The 15,451-nt window shown below is 54.2% G+C and overlaps 1 protein-coding gene across 2 annotated transcripts in view; it reads right to left on the bottom strand.

The window, feature by feature from the left end:
* Window positions 1-15,451, bottom strand: part of DOCK1 (dedicator of cytokinesis 1) — a 491,527-nt gene that overhangs the window by 14,409 nt on the left and 461,667 nt on the right. For both annotated transcript variants that reach the window (XM_032314015.1, XM_032314016.1), the window contains exons 44-47: window positions 12,640-12,726; window positions 9,341-9,517; window positions 8,263-8,346; window positions 3,590-3,727 (exon numbers count right to left, since the gene is read on the bottom strand). In XM_032314015.1, coding sequence (XP_032169906.1) covers window positions 3,590-3,727; window positions 8,263-8,346; window positions 9,341-9,517; window positions 12,640-12,726 — 486 coding nt within the window. The remainder of the gene's footprint in view (window positions 1-3,589; window positions 3,728-8,262; window positions 8,347-9,340; window positions 9,518-12,639; window positions 12,727-15,451) is intronic.

The raw sequence follows: 15,451 nt of genomic DNA, 5'->3' as shown, positions 1-15,451 counted from the left end.
GGGCGCCCACTGGGCCATTTGTCTCACAATTCCGTCTTGACTGAGTAGAGCCTCTAAAAATTGAAGAACTGGGACTTTTTCCCCCTTCTGAAGCAATCGGAGTTTCTCCCAGCCCTGACAGGTGTAGCCCCAGCGTCATGACATGAGTCATCTGGTGGCCCCGTATCCTGGCACCAGGTCTGGCAGGGGTGGGGGTGGGGCAGTGACAACTAGGCTAGAATTTTAGCTCTGGGACCGACGATGTGACCTGGCACCACGCGTGGAAGGAACGAACCACTCTGCGCCCCGGCTTTCTCCAGAGCACGCAGGGATGAATCATCCCACCTCGAGAGGACGGTGTGAGGACGAGATGGGAGGAGGCAGCTGGAACCCCGGGGCCTTGGCACTCTCCTCGGGTAGCTTGTCCCTGCTGTTGTCATTATCACGGCCTGAAGCAAACACTCATTTTGCTTTTTACAAGAAGCGAGCCCCACCCTGCCCAAAAGGCTCTGAGGTGTTTTCTGTCCTTTTCTTCCAACTGTGCCCAAATGCCCCCCCCCTTGACCCCCACACCTGCCTACTGCCCAGAGATCAGGGGCGGGTGGGCAGGGCTGAATTTCGTTGAGGCGACCAGTGTTTTACGGGGTAGGGTGAGAAGCAGGCACGTTGCTTTTCTGGAAGACACAGGCGCTGGTGCTGAATGCAGGAGGTGCTCATGGCCCTTTCCTCAGGGACCTCGGGGTCTGCACTCTTCACTCCCTATGCATCTGGAGAAGCTGGGCTGTGCGCGAGCTTTTGTCCAGGGAGCCGTGGCCCCCTAGAGCCCCAGCACAGGCAGGGTGAAGGCCAGCGGGGAGGGAGCCGGGGTCTGGTGAAGCCGGCTATGGATTAAGAAGTCAGAGGGTGTCCAAGTCTTCTGTTTCTATCTATGGCTTTGGCTGGATCAGAAAAATTGACAAAATGGTTTATGTCTTTTCTATGGGGTTTTTATTTTTAAATCCATTTTTTTTTTTTAAAAACAGGATGGTACTATATTGCTTTTCCAAATATTCTGAGATGCTTGCAAGTTTTCAGAGTAGATAAGACAGGAAAGGCTCATACCAGACTGCTTTTTATTTGCCGCATTTCTCAGAACCTGACAAGGGCATCTGTCTGTCTCTGTCTGCTCGAGGGAAGCGGGCTCCCAGGACGGAGGACCCAGGAAGGCAGCTCCAACCAACAAAGCATCCAACGGGAGGAAATACACCCTTAATTCTACTCCTCAATCCCAGTAAGCCTGACCAGCCCCTAGCTGGGCAGGGGTGGGGGGCTGCGCTGGCTGCCCCCACAGAGAGGCGGGCAGTTTGGGGGATATGACCAAGTCCCACGATGTGGAGGACACTGCTCACCTCCGGCCAAAGATGGCTGCATAGGAACAGGGGAAACCTGTCCATGGGGAGGGGGACACCCTCAACACCCCCGTCTCCCCTGGGCCCAGCAGCAAGCCCGCACAGACGTGACGCATCCCGGCAGAGAACGGAACAGGAAGGACATGTGGTGAGCCAGACAGGTGTCTGTCACTTTGAAATATAAATTACATGAGCGGTAAAAGGGAAGACTTTCACTTAGGAGGCAAACTCTGAGATCTCACAAGTGTTTGTTTCTTAGAAGACTTAAGAGCTGTGTTAGACTTGGGAAGAGGTGCAGGATGAGGAGCTACGAAATTCTGGCCCCTCGACTCCGACCGCGATGAGTCACAAGCCCTGACGCCATAAAGCCCTCCTTAAGGGTTCTGGCTGGCATGAGGGCATTCCAGTCCGAAGCCTGTTCAGCTCCTGCTGGGCTGGCTGCCCTGGGTCCCCATGCACTAAGTTTTCAGACCAGAGCCCGGAGGTTGCACTCTCTTGGCTTTGTCAGGTTCACACTCTGCTGGGGACACACGGGCGTGGGTGGGTAGGCTGCGCCAGCATGGAGTGGGCTCAGAGCCCAATAGCCCCGCTCTGGGGGCTTCTCAGCCTCTTACCAGCCTCCGACCACATGAGCAAGAAAAAGGAAACCTCTGCCGTGTCACTTGAGTGGTGGCTAGAAGCAAAGACTTGGGAGTCAGACCAGCAGGCTTCAAACTCCATCAGTGGCCGCAGTGGCCACTGTTACTGTGTGACCGCATGTCCCCCTTCTCCCCATCTGTCAAATGACAATGACCGCGGTGCCTCATTCATAGTGTTAAGTGGATGAAGCCAGTTCGTACTTGTGAAGCACATGGAAAGGTCCCTGGCACACGGTGAGTCTGAACGAGTGTCTGCTGAGTGAGCCACGTGTGTGGGGAAAAGAAGTGAGTTCAACAGGAAGAGCAACAGAGAGCTGCTGGCAGACGGATGGAATTGCGCCGAAAAAGAACCCCAAATGGTGCCCTACATCGGACACCTGGTCCTTTCGGAAGGAGAGAAGAGTGCCTTGCGATGTGAGCAGCGGAGCGCCTCCGACAGCACGCCTTCCGTCGGCAGCAAGGTGGAGACCACATGCGCCCTCACCCCTTCATGCCAAGGGCTGGGCTTCTAGATCGGAGCCTTGCTGCCTCTTTGTGTCACACTGTTGCTTCCCTCTGAAAATCACGGAAAGCAGGCCTTGCATCATCTGCTGTGCCGGACATCTCCAGAGTCCAGGGATGGCCAAAGTTCGGACCCACCAAGGCCCCCAGAGACCACTGTGTGGCGTTCTGGTTTCCGGTGCTCGGCCTCGCCCCCAGGTGGCTTTGACGCGTGGCTCGCAACAGCATCTCAAGCCTGCCACAGGCTCTCACTGCCGGCCAGTCTGCATCACTGCCTATCACAAGCCACTCTAATCATGAGCTTGAACCCAGCCGCAAACTTGAAACTTCTACAAACTCCTAGCAAAAGCCCAGTTCTGCCCTTCATCCATAGCAAAGCTTCCTGCCCCACACTGCCATTCCAGGCTCTTGGAGGCTGGGCACCTTTCCAGCTTCTCCTGTGAATTCTCTTCCATCCAAGGCACGGCTATGTCTGCACGGCCTCGGGCCTGCCATTCGATTTCCAGTCTCCAGGCCTTTCTCCTCACCTCCTCCCCTGACTGTGTCCAGCTTACCTTTCTTGGCTCAGACCCATAACCACGCCTTTAAGACCTAAAGTCTTTGATGACAATTTCAGTAATCCCAGCAACTCTCTCCAACGACTTTGACTTTGGACTGGACAAAGGCCCCAGCTCTGCCTCAGGACATGAGTACTGTTGCATGTGTGTTCCCTACCCCTCTGTGTGTGGGGTATGGCTGTAAGAGTGGCCTCCACGACCAGCCAAAGTTGAGGCCCATGGGCCTCTGGGCAGTTTTGCTGTGGCCCCACCGCACTGAGGACAGACTGTGTCCGAGGCAGGCGAGCAGGGCGCTTGGTGATCAGGCACACTCATGAAGGCTTACTCACCCTGACATTTCCAGTTATTGAAAGGAGGTTGCTGGCTTACTGGCAGACAGACTTCTGAGGGGGCCGAGGTCCTTCAAATCCTACTTCCCCAGCAAGCATCACGTATACCTCTTACTCACCCTGCCTGTGAGCCCGACACAGTTGGACAATGTGACGCAAAGACGCCCACCTGCCCTTCTGCAGGGCTCCCCACTTACCATGGTGCGGACGCCATATTGCTTTTCCACTTTCTCCTTCAGCTGTTTGAAACAGGCTTCCATTCTCTCATGAAATGGCCTCAGTGCTTCAGTGACTTTGTCTCCATGAATCCTGATCCCTTCAGCCAAAAACGGAATCTGAAAAACGTAGCAGTCAACACTCCTTATTTCCTGGTTAATGGCTTAGAGAGAGGCGTGCACACCAGGCAGAAAGTGGCGCTGTGTGCAAAATGCAACTGTTTTGTTTCCAAATCAAACCGTGAATCAAAGTCATCAGCAGGCACATTACCCCCAAAGACCAAAATGCTCAAATTAAAATCCTTTGTGTTTTAAATTGGACACGTTCAGTGCAGTGCTGGGCACACGATGGCCACTCGGTGACTATGCCTGACTCCCATTGGCCGACCAACCCCAGAATAAACTCATCTGTGCCTTCCACGTGAATCTGGAAAGAACTGCAGTTTGAATCTGTTTAGCTGTAACTTGGTCTATTAGCAAAGGGTCATGGCACAGCACAAAGATTTTTTTAGTTCAGAATATCGCCTTTTTAGGCAATTGAGAACCCTATTCTAAAACTTAAAAAAAATCTAATTATATGTGATCTATAGTCCTGAAGGATCTTCTTATTTGGAAAGGAAAACCAAATCTATTCTTCCTTAAAACTAAAAATAATCGCTTCCCTGCCAACACTGCTGTCACAAATATCCGTGCCAACACTTCACTCCCAAGCGCAGAGATGTAGCTGACCTTTAAAAGCGTCGCAGGGAGACATTTTCATTCCCCAGCCCCAGAGGCCCTCTAGAATCACTGCTGTTGGGGGGTGGGGAGGGCTCTCAGGAGGGCTTCTCTCCCCAGGCTCTGCTTTCCCCCAATGGGTGGACCAGGAGTTAGACATTTCCTCAATGCAATCAAGCTAAGAGGCTTCCTCTTAATAATTTATAATTAAATCAAAATCCTGATTAAAAACAGATTTCCCTAATATGACAGAACACCTACCTAAATAAGCAGATTTATTAGGAAGCAGGATAATAAGTACACAATTGAATTTCATGTGAACAAATTTGAGAACTCTTATCAAGATGAATCAATGCATAAAAATGTATTTGGTTGCCATGTGGAGCAGGCGCTATTTATTGCCTGTTGTGGTCTCCGGGGAAAGACAGAAGAAGTCAGGGCCCCCATGTCACAGCCCGCCCGGCAGCCCACCCAGCCTGCCCTGGGGCTGCACGGGCTCAAAGCTTGTTTCGCTGACAGTTGGGCCTCCCCACCAGGGTTCGGGCCAGGCGTCCCCTTCTGGCCGGTGACTGCCAAGAGGACGATGGGCGTACAGGTGAGCTTTCACGATGGAGAAGACATTCTGACATTCCACGTGAATTACTCCTACAGATGGCAGCTTCCCCGGAACTCGCCGCAGCGTGGTCAGGTTCCACACTAGAAAACGCTCACAGTAATCCTTGTGCTTCCCGAGTTCCGCCTCGGGGCATGGCCCAGGCAGGCCGGAGACAACCTTTGGTGGGATGGCCGACGCGCTGGATCTCTCTGGGTGCGGAGTCGAGGGCGGGCGTGCCGTCTCAGGTGAAAGCCCAGCCGCTTGAGTTCCCACAAGCATTGTTGTGTAGAATCAACCATTTTCAAATACGTAAAATGCAGTCTAAATGTCTCTGCATTTTGTTGTTGTTGTTTTCTTGTTGGTTTGACTAAAAGCCTTAATGGGCCAGACGCGCTGACCTACCAGAAGCTACCGGCTGGACTAAAGTGAAGACCCTTTGGTTTCGGTCCCTGGGGCTGTGTGAGCGGCAGCTTGGCAGGCAACATCTAGAGGGAACGAGCACTGACCACTTCCGCAGGTCCCTGACGCTGTCAGATACAACCTTCTTCTTCTGGCCTCTGTTCTGTGTCCGACTGGGGCTAAGCCCCGGCTCTGCGTAAAAACATGCTCTGCGCAAACACTCTAACATACTGGGTGCTTAACATACAAACATGGGGCATGGAATGAGGCCTGAAGCGATCTCCAGGGACCCTGTAATTCGGTGGGTTCCAAGCTGGATGAGCATCAGCATCTCCTGGGCTGGTTCCCGAACCCCACCTCTGGAGTCCTGGTTTGCTCTGGAGTAGATCCCAGGAATCTCCATTTCTTAAAAGTCTCCCAGAGCCCAGAGTGGGGAGAGGAGAGAAGACATCCCCAAAGTAACACCTTGGGTTGTTCAAAATGAGCACACAGCCTGCTCTCCTGAGACGCCCTTCTGAACAGCAGTGCTGCATGTGAAGTTTGCCCGTGTGTCCCCTGCACTCACTCACAGCCCACCAGCGCACAGCACATCAGGGAGCAGAGCTCAGTGCTCCAAGAGCACCACCCCTGCAGGGCAACAGCTGAGCCCCTTATCAGTTGGGGATGTGGCGTGAGTCCGGTCTTTTGTCTTTGTCGTCTCAAAAGAGACGTAGGTGCACAACACAGCGGTGGTGTATGGTCTGTATGGACTCATCTTCGGGCCTTGGCAGGGATGCTCAGTAAAACAGCTGCATCTGGGGAAGGGCAGAGCTGTGCCTTTGAGGAAGGGGCTGGAGCCCACTCTGACCTGGCATCGGCTGTAAACATAGAGGAAGGCCCGACACGCCTGCAGCCACTGGCTCCCAGCTGGGCGAAGCGGGTCAGCATCATCCTGGTTTGGGGATGTCAAGAGCAGAGCCAAGAGCTGCCTGGGATTTAACAACCTGCCTTCACAACCAGTTTCAGCACCAAGATGTGCTTATTGCTTATCAGTGATGGAAACTCTGCCAGTGAGTCTTTGGGATTCCCCAGAGAAAGACTCACTCTGCCTTGATGGAGCTTCCAGAAAAAAACCAAACCAAACAAACTCACAAACGAAAACATTAAGACAGCATCCTGATAACCCCAAACTTCTTATTTTTAATGACTGCATGACTCAATCAGTGATACTAAAATATGGGTTTCCAAACATTTGCAAATGAAAGCGAAATCACAGGTAATGTTTTGAATATGCATTTTCCATCACCCTTTGATTTAATGAAGTTGCTAGAAAATGGATTCTTTTTTTCGGCTTTCCTGTGAGCTGCTTTAAAATTCATCCTTTAATATAGTTATTAGGGGTGATGACATAGTGCTGACATAAAGTTCTCTCTGGGGAACAAATTATTTTCCTCTGTAGGACTTGAAACTCTTAAAATCCAATTTGCTGTAAAAGCTTACAAGAAAAAAAAAAATCAATACAACTTTTGCAGACCAAACTAGTTTTTGTGTGGCAATGATGTTATAGCCTTCAATGCAGTTTGAATTTTGTACCTTTTGGTTTCTACATCTAAAATGGAATCACTCAGACTTTTAAACTCTCTTTTTGGAAACAGAGGGAGACCGTCCACATGAGGCTTATATTCCACGCAGAGAACCGTCCTTGGCCTGTCAGGTCGCCGGAGCCAGCCCCTCTGGGTTCATTATCACAGGGTAATTCTACTGCAAACAAATGTCTAGTGATTTGTGGCCAAGTCACACCCATGAGGACGGCCATTGTGAAAAACAAAACAAAAAGAAACTAGAAAGTGACAAGTGTTGACAAGGGGGTGAGAGGAACGTGGCTCCTCGAAAGATTGACAAGTAGAATCATGGTTTGATCCAGAAATGCCACTTCTGGGAACACACCCCAAAGAACAGAAAGCAGGAAAATGAACAGACTCGTGTGTGGCCATGTTCACGGCCAAACAGCAGAAGGAGCCCGAGTGTCCACAGGCGGATGAACGGAAGAACCGAATGTGGCCCGTCCACGCAAGGGAGTGTTATTCAGCCCCACAAGGACGGAGATTCTGACTCAGGCTACAACACGGATGAACCCCGAAGACTGTACTCAGTGAAACAAGCCAGTCCCCAGAGCCGTATGACTTTACCGTATGAGTCCGCAAACGTGAAGCACCTGGAACCATCAAGTTCATGGAGACAGACAGAGGAAGAGTGGTTTGCAGGGGCGGAGAATGGAGAATCAGTGCAGAGGTTTTTGGCGAGGTGGGAAAGTTCGGGAGACGGAGAGAAGGGATGGTCGCACAACAGTGTGAATGTGCTTAATGTCGCCCGACTGTACTGCAAACTGGTCAAGGTGTTACCTTGTATGTTCTGTTTATGACCGTGACGTCGTCCTAACAGCAGGCCCCTCTAAGGTGAGACTCCGCGACCTCAGGGGCACGGGCACAGAAGCACCATTATATGCAGAATTACAGCTGGAAAACACGATGTGGACGCCCCCAGCCCCGGCTACCACCAGGGAGAATGTGAGCGGCGAGCGCTCCACAGTGGCCCGCTGTCACCTCCCACACGGGCAGCACCGGCCCGAGTGCCCTTCCCGGGACAGGCAGGAGCCAAGCTCTCGGACACATCACAGCTCTCAGCTTCCCTCTGAAGTTCTGTCCATACCAGACAGAGTCTTCCAGTAGAGACAGACCAGGCTCACTGGTAAGTGAGGACGCTCTGTGTGTTCAACCTCATGACGTAGCCTAGGAGCCTAGTTAATATATCTGGGGGTGGGTTATCTGGGGACACATGTGGCTCCGCGCCCTGTGGCGCATGTCCCAGGCCTCTGTGCTGGCTGGCGTGTGTGCTGAGGCGGCCCAGGAGGACGTGGGTCTGGCCTCCCCGCTCCAGCCCTGCAGGGCGGCCACCCCACACTTACCTGCCATGCGATGAGGTCCTTGAGCTTCTCGATCTTCTCATGGGCCTCTGGGTGCTCCTGCAGGTACCGCTCTGTAAAGAAGGCCTGGTGGGGACAGGAAGGGCCACTCGGTACACCGCTTCCCAGTCCCAACTCTGCACCCTGGCTGTGCACCAGAGCCGGGGAAAGAGCCAGGCCCACCCTGTGTGTGTCAAACAGATGCACCGCCGGGGACGGACCCTCCCCCTGCACTCCGGGCTAAACGTCAGCTTGGGCCCAACACCACAGATGTTGAGACGTTGAACGGGCAGCCAGGAGGGGCATTTCGGGTGGCATCTCTGTCCTCGGAACCCAAGCTGACCTGGATGCTCAGCCGGCTGGGAGGCAGCTCCCCAGCGCCCTGACTCCCGCCCTGCCCCCCACCCCGGGCTGGTCCTCCACCTCCGGCTGCTTACAACCAAGAGCCGTCTCTAGGTCCAGGGCAATGACTCCTCGCGGCCTGCTCTCTGCCTCAGTTCTTACTCTGTCTGGACAAGGGCTCAGCAAACTTTTCTGAGAAGGGCCTCAATGCCGCCCCTTTGCATCAGGAAAACAGTCACAGACACTAAGTAGTGAATGGCCGCGGCCAAGTCCGAACTTGATGTCAAACACAGAGAGCAGACCGTAGTGCCGACCGCTGGTCTAGACCACACCCCACGTCCTTCAACTTCTGCCCATTCCCACTGAGAGGCTTTCCAGGGAGCCCAGCCGGCCTTCTGCCGTTGTACCCGCCATGCCTACCTATCCCACACATTCTAAGCCTTTCGTCTCTCACTAAAACCATGTCTCTTGGCCTTTCGTGATCCTAGGACTCTTGAGGGCCCCCCGAGGGCAGCCCCGCAGAGCTCCGTCAGCCCAGCCTGCAACACCCAGGGGAGTCATGCCCGGGGTCAGGCCTTGACCTTCCGCAGCCAGCAGGGGTCACCTCTAGGGGGTCCCCAGGCTTGGCTCAGTCACGGCTGAGATTGGCCAGAGAGACCAGCACAGCTTCTGGGCTGGGAGGTATATTTCTGGAGACATCTGTCCCGGGACAGGGCTGGACCTCAGGCATGTCACATGCCTTCTCATAATTCGCGAAGCCTCCCATGACGGCAGGGTCCACGATGCCATTTAGGAGCATGGAGAGGGGGTTGATGGGGAGGCTGGGGTCATCAAGGTGCTGCTGCACCATGCTGTTCATCTTGTCATTGGTCAGCTGCATGGTCTCGATGGCGTTCTCCAGGGGGCTGATCTCCACCTGCGGGGAAGGAAGAAGATGGGACCCCAGGCCAGCTGCTGCGTCTACCCTGCCAGGGTCTCCTGCTGTGTCTCTGGCCCGTGAGGTCCTGCCAGAGGACGAGCACTCCCAAGGGGGGCCAGGCTTCCTATTCCTCCATCGCACCTTTCTTCCCGGGGTGGGGGCGGTTTCGGGGTTGTCTGTTATCACCCAACAAGAGCAGCTGGGTATCTCTGCATCACTGTGCATTACCAGTAGGCGTGGGCCTCGCACGCAAATTCCGAAGCGGGCTGGCTCTGAGGGGGTGTGTGTGTGTGTGTGTGCACGAGTGTGTGTGTGTATGTGTGTGTTGTGTGCCTGTACACACATGCACATGTGTAAGTATGTGCGCATACACATGTGGTCTGCTTCTTTTTTTTTTTTTAAGATTTTATTTATTTGACAGAGAGAGAGATCACAAGTAGGCAGAGAGGCAGGCAGAGAGAGAGAGAGAGAGGAGGAAGCAGGCTCCCTGCTAAGCAGAGAGCCCGATGTGGGACTTGATCCCAGGACCCTGAGATCATGACCTGAGCCGAAGGCAGCAGCTTAACCCACTGAGCCACCCAGGCGCCCCTGGTCTGCTTCTTTTAAAATGGGTAAGATTTTGGGCACCTGGGAGGCTCAGTCGGTGAGCCATCTGCCTTCGGTTCGGGTGAGGATCCCAGGGTGCTGGGATCGAGTCCCGCATCAGGCTCCCTTGCTCGGTGGGGAGTCTGCTTCTCCCTCCCCCTCTGCCATTCCCCTCACCTCCACCCTGCTTGTGTTTGCTAGCTCCGTCAAACAAATAAAATCTTACAAAAAGAAGGGTAAGATTTTAAGGAATTCTGAGCCATCTGTCACTGTCCCTGAGGCAGAAGGCCTTGGCACTTTGTAATCCTCTGGTACCTGTTTGGTCAGGGAAGGGGGTTGGGCCCTGCCCTGATCTCCAGAGTAGACCATGTACTCTCTTAGGAAGGAAGAGCTCCGCTGCCCCAGGGGGAGCACGTCACCACTTCCAATGGTACTTCACAGGCCTCATCAGAACACCGGCCACCGGTCAGCGGGACACTTCGTGCAGGAGGCAGGGGACCACTGTCCATCCTGCAACTGCCCTCCTTTGTCTGGGGGCCCAACAGCCCCCTGCAAGGCCCAGCAGAGCATGTCTCTCTGGCTCAGCCCTAAGGTGCCACGAAAACATGGCTGGGTTTAAAACAACAGCAGCCCCTGCCCCCCAGGCCTCCTCTAAGAGATGCTCAGCTGGCCACAAAGCCACATCCAGGGGTCACCTCAGCACAGGAGCATTTTGGTCCTCCTGAAGGAGGTAGGAGGCATCCCTACCCGTGCCTGGGAGCCCAGGGTATCTGTAGCAAGGGACAAAGAGAGCACGGGGAACAGGGACCTGAGAACAGACAGCTCTGCTCACGGCAGGTCCCACATTGCAGAGCGACACTTGGAAGTCACGGAGGAGGAAAACGCCCACTGCACTTGTCCCGTGCAGCCTGGGAGCTGAGGGACAGGCCATCCCGTACAGAAAGGTGGCTTCTGGTCGGCCCCGCGTCCTCACTGCGGGTAGTCCAAGCAGGACTGCGGCTCCCAGGTGGGCCCACGTGGGCCCTGGCGGGCTCAGAGCCTGGAACGCAGCATCCCAGGCACACGCCTTCGCCAGTCGCACACCCCAGGGCAGGACTCCGTTCTGACTGACCGCTGACTCCCTGACCCTGACCCCGTTTGCCTCAAGCAAGAATAGTTTCCTCTATTCATTCAGCGGGAGGGCTGCCACCACCCCTGGACATCCCCAGCGGACTGTCCCGGGGGGCATGCACAAGGCAAGGGCGGTGGGATGGGTATCAAGAGCAGCTCTTCGTTATGTGCTCTGGGATTACTTGGCTTCCGGCCTCTTAGTTTGTTAAAAATGGCAAACCGCGCCGGTGGCAGAACCACATCTTTACAGAAGTCAGGACTCACCCTCTCCACCTTGAGCTCTTAAGCTCCTTCCTCTCGAAATCTGGCTGGCTCACAAAATCCCGGATTACTGAGGGCTTTGGGAAGAGGCTCATTAGGAAGCTTAGTGCCTATTTACGCCAAGTGTCTCCTACTCCGCCCTCTCACGTGCTACATCACCAGCTCTAAACGGTGCCAGCAAGAACTTGCCACTGCCCCATACCTTCTGAGCCCTCCAGGCATCTGGGCTGCCTGCGTGCTGGGGGGGGCACAGAGTGGGCACTCCCTGAGCACAAAATCCAAGTGCCCAGGGCAGGGACAGGTAGAGAGACCCAGGGCTTCAGAGAAGCAGGAGGGGGCACCTGGGATGGGGGGGGGGGGTGTGGCCCTGAGCTCAGACGGGCGTGGATGAGAGAAAAAGAGAGGAGACGGAAACGCGGCCGGGAAGAGAGGGTCCGGCCAGGCTGAGCTGAGCAGGGAGTTTTGAGGAGACTCACTATAAACTCCAGGGGGGGCCACCGGCCCTCTGGATAAGATCCTCCTGGCTGAACACAAAAGGCATTGAGATACGTGAATTAAAATACATATTTCAATCAGATCTCTTTATCCCACTCTCTGATACTTCTGTGTATTCGGTAAGAATCTGCCGCCCAACTCTGGTTCGCGGAGATGGAACTGTCCCAGGGCTCACCACTGAGGCAAAGCAAAGTTTAGCTAATGAGATGCGAGTCATTATTTCTTTAAAAAAGTGCCAGTGAGGGGTATATTCTCAAGCTATTTTTACTTGAAATAAGCAATTGCTATTAATCAAGTCGTTTGTCATGTAAATGGCAATAAAACCATCAGGAAGAAAGATCTTAAAAAGTGTATGTAAATTGGAACTTGTCTTAAACTTTTCATTTAGTTAACAGAAAGAGCTGTCAAAACAGCACAGCAATGACTAGATTTAAATATTTTGTAAGAAGAAAGAAAATCTTAATGCTGGTTTTCTCGTCAGCTAGCAACTGGTCGTGATTACACAGCATTTCTACAACAATGTTTGTGGACCTGCACAGTCGATGGCCCGGGGAACGTGCAGGGTGACGACGGGCTCAGCCTCATCTGGCCTGGGGTCTCCATGTGCCCACTGCACCCTGTAACAGAGGGCAACGCACAATCCCTCCTGGGAGAGGGCGTATCCTTACCATGAAGACAGATTTGACCTCAAACCACCTTAAAATTCCAGGTAACTTGTACGCCGTGGTGTATATGGTTCTCTCGAGCCACATGTTCTGCAAAGGAAACACACACGGTACTGGTCAGAAGGACGTCAGCAGGTGGACAGTGTCGGCCCTCGTGGAGACTGACCACTCTTTGCAAGGCGCATCCTCCCAGGGGACGGGTCTCCCTGCAAGGAATCGCACGTGGCCCTTTCGCGTGCCTTTTCGCCTGTGAGTCGGACAGTCACACGAGGCACAGCAATGTCCCCTGCTTTGGCTGGCCGGTGGCACCGGCCTCCCTGGCATTTGGCAAGAAACCCCAGCTGGAGAGCCAGGGAGGACTCTGTACACCAGAACAAGGGACGTTCCCTCTGAGCAAAGGGATTTTTGAAGAGGCTCCCATGTTGGCCTGACTTCGGGTTTAACAGAAACCCACAGGAAGGGTGCTAAGGAAAACCGGGTTTCATGTAAGTGACCGCTCACGCCAGATACAGACCAGTCAGTATGCTTTAGTGTGTTTCCTGCACAACTGATCTCTATTCACATCACAAAATAAAGATGTGGACAGATCACCCACCCCCTGGAGACGGTAACTTAAACCTTTCAGTATCTGTTGTTCAAGACTTCTCACTAAGCACTAGAAAGGCACGTAGATGTATATTTTCCATAAGATACCATTTTATAATCCAGAGTCTTCATAGAACAGTACATTATGTGTGGCAGGAAACTGGTGAAAGCCAACGAGCGTCACCCCTCTGTGCCTCTTCCAGGCTGCAGAAACCCGCACCTGGGAGCCCATGGTCTGCTTCCGGCCACCCTCTCCCTGTCCCGGGTCATAACTGGGCCATGCAGGTGTGTTGGGAGGGGTCCAGCCACAGTGGGCTGACATCAGCCAGTCCAGGGGGCTGCACTGGATCTTAGAGAAGCATCGTTCCCCCCACCTGTGAGGCTCTAGAGGGGAGAAGGAAGGGGACCTAGGAGAAGGCTCCCTTGGGCGCTTGCCCGAGGCAACAGCAGTGTGACATTTCAGAGCACCTGCAGGGTCTCCCCAGAGGCTGACACAGCCCGGCTAGGGCCCTGGGCTCCACCAAGGGCTTTCTGGACAACTGGCATGGGCAAACCCAGAGCTCTCTGTCTCCCACCTCCTCGGCCGCTCTTGGGGCCCAGGGTTTCATCCCCTGCTGCGCAGCCACGGAGAACGCTTAGCCTGGCAGGGGGCCTGCCCAGCGTCCCGCCCGCAGAGCCAGGCCTCCCGCAACGGGGCCGAGCCCCACTTCTCACTGCTGCAAAAAGCCCCACGCTTATCTGGAAGCTTTAGGCTTTGTCAGGCGTGTGAAGGACTAAATCCCGTGGCTTCAGAAAGCCTCATCCAAGTGCGAGGGCCTAACGGGGCCATTAGGGGATTTCAGGGCCATTTGGAGGAAGCACGAGGCTTAGTGAAGCCCCAAATGTCAGGGGTCTCGGTTATTCTTGGCTCTCCCCCAATCGGCTGCACCCCCGTCAGCAATTTGCCTGACCTCCGTGCGTCTCTTTCTCTACGGTATGACCGTATACGGTGCAGCCGCTGGAGGCGAGACATGTGGGGGAAATTCAGGAACTGCCTGTAAGTCCCACAGTCCAGAGATGTACATAAACGGTCATGTTGTGGCCACAAGGGCCCCACCAGAGATCGCTCAGAAAGCCGCCCCCTTGGGGCTGATGTCTTGTCCCCTCCCTCACTATTAGAGACAACAGCGCAGTGACCAGTTACTGAGTGCAGGATCCTGGGACGCTGGCATCAACCAAGAAATTGGGTCTTCGTTTTGAGATCAGCAGTGTGGGAAGCGGGAATGACTGGGGTTCTCGGAATACGAGCTCGTCGTAGACACCAGGCCACGGCTCGGGCAGGAAGGGCCTGTGACTGGAGATTCTCAGGCCTCACCCTGAGGATGGGAAGACTGCAGGAAATGGAGGGCTTTAGGGGGAGGTTGGATAGAAGCATCGCGGCTGGAAGTGCCCCAAACTTCACTCTGGGTCAGGTCACCTTTGACCTTCTGCGCCCCTAGACACCTCTGAATGACAGGCAAGGGGACGCAGTCCCCAGCAGAGCTGCTGGCCCTCCTTGGAAGTCCCTGCAGCGAATGGGTCATGGAAATAAGGGCCCACCTAGCGACTCCCGAGGATGTTTGCAGGCCAGAAGGAGGGGGAAATGTTGACGTGTTAAAGAACTCCGCTTTATTGCAAAGAATATTCTTTGCAAATGGAAACCATTAAACCAAGTGTATGCGTATTTTTTTAAAAGCTGCAAAAATTTCTGTTACTATTTCTATGACTAATGCAGGGGACAAGGTATGATGACCTTTTTGGTTGGTTGTCACAGCTGAGGAGGTACTACGTTATCTAATGGGCAGAGGGACAGGGAAACCGCTCGATGTCCTCCGAGGCACAGGGTGGCTCCGTCACAGAGAATGACCGGGCCCACGACTCTGTGGCACCCCGGAGCCCCTGGGCCTCAAGACTCAGGAAAACTCAGGTGCTGAGTAGGAGTGTCTGTCCGGGTCTCTGCTCCGCTCACCTCCAACTGCTTGCCATCAGCAGAAGCCAGAGTGCTCAGGCCCCTTTGCCTATTCGTATTAGAGACACCAGCAGGGTGCTCGGGGGTCCAGGGCCCAGAGGGAGACAACTGAGAGAAGCCGAGGAGGGAAGCGAGGAAGCAGGAGCATAAGCAGCGGACTCCCAGCACTCGCCCCTCTGCTAGCAACGTACGTGAGGCCTCGACATCGTCCGTGAGACTGTCATCCTCTCGCTACAGTTGAAG

The sequence above is a fragment of the Mustela erminea genome, chromosome 14, assembly GCF_009829155.1.
Source record: "Mustela erminea isolate mMusErm1 chromosome 14, mMusErm1.Pri, whole genome shotgun sequence".
NCBI lineage: Eukaryota > Metazoa > Chordata > Mammalia > Carnivora > Mustelidae > Mustela > Mustela erminea.
Note: the sequence above shows the minus strand (reverse complement) of the source record. Positions and strands in the feature narration are given on the sequence as shown.